Source organism: Rhinopithecus bieti, unplaced genomic scaffold, assembly GCF_001698545.2.
Source record: "Rhinopithecus bieti isolate Rb0 unplaced genomic scaffold, ASM169854v2 scaffold_7398, whole genome shotgun sequence".
NCBI classification, from domain to species: Eukaryota; Metazoa; Chordata; class Mammalia; order Primates; family Cercopithecidae; genus Rhinopithecus; species Rhinopithecus bieti.
In genome coordinates this window covers 1698193-1707335 of record NW_016805783.1, presented here as the reverse complement: position 1 = coordinate 1707335, position 9143 = coordinate 1698193, and the positions used below count along the sequence as shown (strand labels likewise).

Sequence of the window (9143 nt, the reverse complement as noted above, 5' to 3'; positions counted from 1 at the left end):
TGTCGCCCAGGCTGGAGTGCGGTGGCCGGATCTCAGCTCACTGCAAGCTCCGCCTCCTGGGTTTACGGCATTCTCCTGCCTCCGCCTCCCAAGTAGCTGGGACTACAGGCGCCCACCTCGTCGCCCGGCTAGTTTTTTGTATTCTTTAGTAGAGACGGGATTTCACCGTATTAGCCAGGGTGGTCTCGATCTCCTGACCTTGTGATCCGCCCGTCTCGGCCTCCCAAAGTGCTGGGATTACAGGCTTGAGCCACCGCGCCTGGCCAGAAGTAACCTTTTAACTGCTCTCTAGTCTGCCTTATTTCTGCCGTAGAGTAAGATACTCCTTGAAAGCCCATTAAGTGGAATAGACTTTCTGAAAATAGAGATCTTTACCTCAGTCTTCCTTTAATTTGGTTGAGAGGAGGTAATGAAAATGGGGACAGGATAAAAGGTGGCAACTAAATTTAAAGCACAGAAGAAATGATTTCTTTCTAGCTATGAGAATAGTCAAATTGAGCTTGCCAGGCGAGGTAATGGCTGTCGCGTTCCTAACATGTAATTCATGATTTAGCCACTAAATTGCTAAGGAGATCATAAGAAATTAAGAAAAACGTTTAAGTCTAGCCTCTGCGTGCTAGACAGGTATGGGGAGGGAGAAGTGCTTTTCCCTCCAATTAAAAAAAAAAAAAATCTATATAGTTTTACATTTATCAGGTTTTCATGGAGAATTTTTTAAATGTAAGACAGGAAAGGGATCTATTTGATGTCTATCTTCAGATATATTGGCAGTTTTCCTTAAAACTATTTAGTTCCTCATCTGTTGCTTTTTCATTTTGTATACTGCAAGTTCCCAGGCAACTCAAATTTGCAAACACAGCCATGGATATGCTATTTACCTTACAGTAGTTTCCTGGGAATCTAAGTCTCTGGTTTTTGTTATTCTTTCCTCTCCTCCGTTGTATAATCATGTATAACTAGCAACATTTAAGGTTAAGTTAACATTAAGTGTGGCTGATGGTCACCTCTAGTTTGAAGTGAGGGAAGAATGAGTAGTCAGGAACTGGTCACTTTGAATGTGGGAGGGAAGATATTCACGACAAGGTTTTCTACGATAAAGCAGTTTCCTGCTTCTCGGTTGGCACGCATATTAGATGGCAGAGACCAAGAATTCAAGATGGTTGGTGGCCAGATTTTTGTAGACAGAGATGGTGTTTTATTTAGTTTCATCTTAGATTTTTTGAGAACTCACCAGCTTTTATTACCTACTGACTTTTCAGACTATCTTAGGCTTCAGAGAGAGGCTCTTTTCTATGAACTTCGTTCTCTGGTTGATCTCTTAAACCCATACCTGCTACAGCCAAGACCTGCTCTTGTGGAGATGCATTTCCTAAGCCGGAACACTCAAGCTTTTTTCAGGGTGTTTGGCTCTTGCAGCAAAACAATTGAGATGCTAACTGGGAGGATTACAGTGTTTACAGGACAACCTTCAGCGCCGACCTGGAGTAGTAACTCTTTCCCTCCTCAGATGACCTTACTTCCACTGCCTCCACAAAGACCTTCTTACCATGACCTGGTTTTCCAGTGTGGTTCTGACAGCAGTACTGATAACCAAACTGGAGTCAAGTATTTTGTACTTTGCAGTGTTTCTCTTGTATACCAGTTTGTGATGTTTTCTCTAAATACTTGAAGTTCCTCAGGCCTGTAACTTCTAGAAAAGATGATTATTCAAAATAATGTTTTGGGGTAACCAGTGGAGTTGGGTAGAATGACCAAATAATTACTTTCTAAACTGGGATACTTGTTAGAGTGAAAGGGGCTATTATTAGGTGGGACAAAAGGAATAAATGAGAGACTGCCCAAAAAAAAAAAAACAAACAGACTATGGACATTCAAATCATAGGAGAAAAATAATGTTAATAGATTATCGTTCATTGCCTAATGAATTTGACTTACAAAGAATTGCCTTATTTTTAAGAGATTCTTTCAGTCGGGTTTTGGTTTATATAAAGTAAAGGCTCGCTCACTGGTTTCTCTTGAGTTCCTTACATACTATATAATTTGTTCTTTCAGTTCTTATGATTCAGCTACTGTTTTTCCTTCAGCTGACTGTACTTTTTTTTTTTTTTTTTTTTTTTGAGACGGAGTCTCGCTCTGTTGCCCGGGCTGGAATGCAGTGGCCAGATCTCAGCTCACTGCAAGCTCCGCCTCCCGGGTTTACGCCATTCTCCTGTCTCAGCCGCCGGAGTAGCTGGGACTACAGGCGCCCGCCACCTCGCCCGGCTAGTTTTTTGTATTTTTTTAGTACATACAGGGTTTCACAGCGTTAGCCAGGATGGTCTCGATCTCCTGACCTCGTGATCCGCCCGTCTCGGCCTCCCAAAGTGCTGGGATTACAGACTTGAGCCACCGCGCCCGGCCTCAGCTGACTGTATTTTTAAACACCCTTAAAGACAGATATATCTCATGGCAAATTTGGTATCCTGTTACAGCCTTGGCTCTTAACTCAAAGTATTGGGATAGGCTGTCAGTATGTTAAGGATAGTTGCTCCTGAGTCAATTCTTCACTTACTCCCTCTGTTGTTCTTGGCTGGATCCTAATGCTGATTTCCACTCTGCTGTCACAAACATTTTTTCCCCCCGTAAAATGTCTTAATGCTGTCCTACCATTATTTTACCAACTGTGAAAGCTGGCTTTAGTTTTTAGGAGGAAAAGAAAAGCCTGCATGTATTCTTTATTGATAGCATTTAAAATATACTTTTTTTTTTTGTGGTAAAGGTAGACGTATTTTAAGATATTTTCTTAACTTTAGCAGTAGTCAACAGGAAGGATACCAGTGTCTCTCTGTCTTAACAACACACCCCTTGGTCTTGCTTACCAACTGGAGGATACTAGGTAGTATAATCGAGTACGACAGTTCTTAAGTATTTACATTTTATAACTTCCTGTCCTTCCAAAGAGGTTGAAATGTCATTTTGGGAAAAGAGAGCCAGTCAAGCTAGTAGGCTGATTGTGAAGAAAATCTAATACCTTATCTTTATCTCAAACCTCTACAACTTTATTTTCATTATGGGATACTTTAACAAAAATGAAACATTTTTTGGTTTTAAAATTTGAGTGATTATGACCTCTTTGGGGATCATGCTTCAAAAGTCAGAAACCTAGAGAAAAAAGTGTCATTGATTTTAAAAGAAACACACTAGGTCAAAAGATGTCCTGGAAATACGAAATACTCTTTAAAACCATGCATTTGGAGAAAGTAATTGTTATCTTGAAAACATGATTAGAAACTAAAACTGGGATGTTCCTGTGTGTACACAGTGCCCTTTTATGTTAAGTGTTTGTGTTTTAGAAACAGCACAAAAGTTTTTTCCATTTTAAAGTGAGAAGACATATTTAGACTTCCATAATTCCAAAATCAGAAGCTATTTTAAAAATTAGCATTTTCTTGCATCACCAAATGGTATTCAATTGTTTGGAGCTCAAAATTTTTTTCATTCCAAAATGTTTGTGAATTTTAGACAGTGCCAATTTAAAAGTAGAGATAGCCAATCTGAATACAGTGACATTATGGGGATCTCTGGTAATTGGGATGAAAACTCTGGCCTTAAAAGGCCCACTTTTAGTATATAATTGCCTAATTAGCAATCATTTTTATTTTTTGCTCACTCCCTGCTCTGAATCTGTCTATTCAGATATTTTTGGTTGGTTTGGAAAAATGGAGAAGTGAGCCTAATTGGTGCCTAATTGTCTGGTGTATCATTCACCTTATTCAGTTTGTTCTATCAATATGATTTACCACTCAAGGTTAATCTAGCAGGTTGCTCAGTTATTATCTCTCAAGGTCATAGTACTAGAAATACTTGGCTTGCATCTTTCAGATGGCCATTCGTGTTATCAAGCTCAAGTTATAGTTGGTCATAGGATTCTAGAGTCTTTATCTGACTTCTTTTTGAACTGGCTCAAATGGAAAAGTGTAGTTGCTTTTAAATTTAAAAAATAAGTTTCGACTTTCTATTTTCCTTTGGTTTCTTCTATTCTGTCCTTTCTTTGTGTGCTTGAAATCTTTTATTTTTCAATTTGTCCTCATACGGAACCAAGTATTTTAGCTAGGTGATTTCTTGCAAGTACATTCCGCTTTATTACTATCTACTATCTGTATATACTATTTGTATCTTAATTCTTTTATGAGATGTTCTGTAACATTTTTTCTCTTTGACAAATATTTCTAGACTATACAGTCAAGATCTGGGGCTTGGGGGTAAGTGGAATGATTTGCTAATATTGAGAATCTGTTGTATCAAACATAATAAACATTTTTTGAGATGTGCATTGTAGTTTGGTAATTCTTAGATATTAATATTGGTTTCTTTGCTTAGAATGAGTTTCTAAATGTGAACTACAAAAACCACTCTACTTCAAGTGTGATCATTAGAAGAAGGTTAGGGATGTCCCCAAGGATCATTTTATCCATTTAAAACTACAGATGGTTTAGGTTTCTGCCTGAACTAATCTAAGTTAGCTTTTTCTTCACATCTCATAAACTAATGGTGGGAGGACACAAAGAGTTTTATGAAAACATCTTTGATGGCAGATAAGGAAGGAGTCATAAAGCTGTGTCCATGCAGATATGTTATGCTGACATTATCATTATTATTATTATTGAGATGGAGTTTCACTCTTGTTGCCCAAGCTGGTGTGCAATGGCGTGATCTTGGCTCACCACAACCTCCGTCTCCGGGGTTCAAGCGATTCTCCTGCCTCAGCCTCCCAAATAGCTGGGATTACAGGCATGCACCACCACCCCTGGCTACTTTTTGTATTTTCAGTCGAGCTGGGGTTTCACCATGTTGGTCAGGCTGGTCTCAAACTCCCAACCTCGGCCTTCCAAAATGCTGGGATTACAGGTATGAGGCACCGTGCCCAGCCTATGCTGACATCATTAAAGCCAACAGATAGCTAATCTGAAAAGTTCATGTGCATTTTTCTTTTCCTTTTTTTTTTTTTTTTTTGAGACGGAGTCTCGTTCTGTCGCCCAGGCTGGAGTGCAGTGGCATGATCTCAGCTCACTGCAAGCTCTGCCTCCTCATGTGTATTTTTCTTGAATTGGTTCTGTGTACTGCATTTGTTCTGTGGAGCACCTCAGTGAATAGAAGATTTTGCTCTTTCCACTGCAGAGGCTTTTGACCCCAAGTTGTGGTCTTTGACAATGGAGAGTTATTGCATAAAAAGTGACAATAAAATCTTGACATTTCATATCTGCAAATTTTCACTTAAAAAAAAGGTAGATTTGATAGGAGTAAGTCACAAAGGAAAATCCATAATGTCAGTGCTATTAACTGATAAGATTAAATCTGGAGGGGAAATTTTAAGTGCATAGCATTCATTGAAATATTTGATTCAATCAACTAATTAAATAGCAAATTCAAAACAAAATTGGAAATAGTTATATAAGACAATTTAATGTTTGATCAAATGTTTTCTTTAGAAAATAATCTCTCAAATTGATGAGTGTTGGTTTACTTCTAAATATGGAACTGAAATGACTTTCAAAATCACAGCAAGGTCTCGATTTTCAGCACCTGATTACTGATTTGGCAGCCTGGCATGGTGGCTCATGCGTGTAATCCCAGCACTTTGGGAGGCTGAGGGGGGTAGATCACTTGAGGTCAGGAGTTTGAGACCAGCCTGGCCAACATGGTGAAACTCTATTTCTAATAAAAATACAAAAATTAGCAGGGCATGGCCGTGTGTGCCTGTAATCCCACCTGTTTAGGAGGCTGAGGCAGGAGAATCACCTGAACCTAGGAGGCGGAGGTTGCTGTGAGCCAAGATCATACCACTACACTCTAGTCTGGGTGACAGACTGAGACTCCATGTCAAAAAAAGAAAAAAAAAAAAAAAAAAAGAAATTACTGATTTGGATTTGTAAATGAAATTTCAAAAAAAAAAAATCTGTCTTGAGAAGGTATGATGCCTTTGAGGTTGTAAGTCAAATTTATGTGTATAGTTTTGCTAGTTATTAAAGGGATGCTTTATAATTAAGCTTCTTTTTGTGTGTCCTAGGTATGTTTCTATAAAACCTGATAACCGAAAACTGGCCAACGGAACAAATGTCCTCGGCTTACTGATTGATACTTTATTAAAGGAAAGCTTTCATTTGGTCAGCACTAGAACAGTATCCTCTGAAGACAAAACTGAATGCTATAGCTTTGAAAAGATAAAAAGCCCTGAAGCGCTCATCATGAATGAAACACCAAAACCAGAGACTATCATCATACCAGAGCAATCTCAGATAAAGAAATGAAGTTGTCTATTCTCTTTTAAAGAGAAATTGTCATTTTTCTTGTTTCATTACATATTTAGGGCATACATGTTAGCCAAATCTATACTCAGCCTAACTCTTGGCTTCATCTGCTACCATGCCATCTCTGGCCAACCAGGCCCCAACTGTGCTTAAGCCATAATGCTTGCTGCTCTCTAGACAACTCCATGTACTTGGTGCTTTGGTATGTGTTCTACCTTCAATACATCTTTCCCTTACTCTTCTTCATGAATGCTTATGAGCCAAGATTGCACCACTGCACACTAGCTTGGGTGACAGAGCAAGACTGTCTAAAAAAAAAAAATTGATCTCAAACTGATGGATACCCTAAGTACCCTGACTTGATCATTATACATTCCATGCATGTAACAAAATACCACATGTACGCAATAAATATGTAGAAATATTATATGTAAACAAGAAAATAGTTGGGCCTGCTTGAGCCACCGCGCCCGGCCTGTTTTCCCACTTCTGTTTGTTTGTTTCAGCATTTTTTTTTTTAGATGGAGTTTTGCTCTTGTTGCCCAAGTTGGAGTGCAAAGGTGTGATCTCAGCTCACTGCAACCCCCACCTCTCGGGTACAAGTGATTTTCCTACCTCAGCTTCCTGAGTAGCTAGAATTACAAGCATGCAAAACCACGCCCAGCTAATTTTTGTAGTTTTAGTAGGGACGGGGTTTCACCATGTTGGCCAGGATGGTTTCAATCTCTTGACCTTGTGATCCGCCCGCCTCGGCCTCCGGAAGTGCTGGGATTACAGGCGTGAGCCACCATGCCCGGCCCCAGCATGTTTTTATCAATCACAGTTTCATTTCTGGCAAGGCACCAAATATTTTATTTATTTAATACTCTTTATATAATACTCTGTCACCAGGCCGGAGTGCAGGAGTTGGAAGCTGTAGTGAGTTCTGGTGTAATCATAACTCACTGCAGTCTCAAACTCTTGGGCTCAAGTGATCCTCCCACCTCAGCCTCCCAAATAGCTGGGACTACAGGCGCATCCCACCATGCCAGGGTAATTATTTTTTATTTTTTGTAGAGACGAGTTCTCACATGTTGTCCAGGGTGGTCTCAAACTCCTGGCCTTAAGTGATTCTCCCACTTTGGCCTCCCAGAGCACTGGGATTACAGGTGTGAGCCACCATGCCTAGCCAAGGCACCAAGATTTTAGCTTACGATTCTTGAACCTCAATAATTTACCTTATAAGTGATTAGAAGTTCTCCCTACAAATCTTTTCTGAAAAAGAGCTCTAATGCTTAATTTTACTCTTGGATTTAATATCCAAGTTGTAATTGCAAAGAGTTCTTAGGGTATGGTAAAGTCAAGATTAATTTAGGCTGCTTTTTTTTTTTTTTTTTTGAGACAGGGTCTCACTCTGTTACCCAGGTTGGAGTGCAATAGTGCAATTTCAGCTCATTGCAACCTCAATGTCCCAGGCTCAAGTGATCATCCCATCTCAGCCTCCTGAGTATTACAGGTGCATGCCATCATGCCCAGCTAATTTTCTGTATTTTTGGTAGAGATGGTGTTTCACCATGTTGCCTAGGCTGGTCTTGAACTCCTGACCTCAGGTGATCTGCCCGCCTCAGCCTCCCAAAGTGCTGGGATTACAGGCGTGAGCCACTGTGCCTGGCCTATTTAGGTTGCTTTAAAAATGTATTTGAAATCAGGAGCCTGAAGTAGTATAAAATGGTCACAAGAAAGCAGCTTGAGAAATATATGGTTTAGGAAATCATAATCTGTTTCTAATTTGTCCTTTATACCATTTACAAGTGACAAACTTCATTGGTTTATAAACTTGTGTACTGATTCTCTATCATAAATAATAGAAATGTTCACATCAATAGAGAATTACACCACTAGAGACTATGCTGGGGTAATAAAGGATTTGCTAAGAGCACTCAATCTTCTATATTCTACTGCTATTTTTCCTCTGTGCTAGGGAAGTTGACTGTAATGGCAAGTTTAGCAATGTAGAAGCTACTGTGAGGAAATTTTCGAAAATACATTTATGAAATTTCATTACCTTCTTGGAACCAAAGGACTCATGGGAGACAGCAATGTGGCATCAGACTTAGCATTTTTAAGCAAATGCTCAGAAATAAAGATAGGAAATTTAAAATTACTAAAATACTTAGATTTCTGGAATATTGATGACCTAGTAAAAAACATAAGTTTTTTATGTTTTTTAAAACATACTGGGCTGGGCTTGGTGGTTATAATCCCAGCATTTTGAGAGTCCAAGGCAGAAGGATCCTTGAGCCCAGGAGTTCGAGATCAGCTTGGGCAACAGAGTGAGACCCCCATCTCTCTATTTAAAAAAACAACAACAACAACAAAAATCACAATCACTGGCTTTGCTGTAGAACTATACCTCAAGACTTATTAGGATTTCTGGCTGGGCGAGGTGGCTCACGTCTGTAATCCCAGCACTCTGGGAGGCTGCGGTGGGTGGATCACCTGAGGTCAGGAGACCAGTCTGGCCAACATGGTGAAACCCCGTCTCCACCAAAAATTACAAAAATTGGCTGGGCATGGTGGTATGTGCCTATAGTCCCCAGCTACTCAGGAGGTTGAGGCAGGAGAATGGCTTGAGCCCAGAAGGCGGAGGTTGCAGCCTCCCCCGAGATCATGCCATTGCACTCCAACCTAGGTGACAGAATGGGACTCTGTCTCAAAAAAAAAAAAAAAAGGGTTTCTGTTGGGCCTATTATAAATGAAAAGTACAAATTTTATCAAAAAACCTCATCGTCTAAAATACCTTAATATTTAACTAAACTATGAGATCCAATCATAAAAATATTTTCGGCCGGGCGCGGTGGCTCAAGCCTGTAATCC

The 9143-nt window shown here is 39.7% G+C and overlaps 1 protein-coding gene across 1 annotated transcript; it reads left to right on the top strand.

Annotated features, from left to right (window-relative positions):
- The first annotated feature begins 193 nt into the window (after positions 1 to 193).
- On the top strand, positions 194 to 6597 carry KCNRG (potassium channel regulator). Its single transcript, XM_017873750.1, has 2 exons — positions 194 to 1605; positions 6047 to 6597. Exons 1-2 carry the CDS (start codon positions 1028 to 1030, stop codon positions 6285 to 6287), a joined length of 819 nt encoding a protein of 272 aa, XP_017729239.1. The 5' UTR covers positions 194 to 1027; the 3' UTR covers positions 6288 to 6597.
- The last annotated feature ends 2546 nt before the right edge of the window (positions 6598 to 9143 follow it).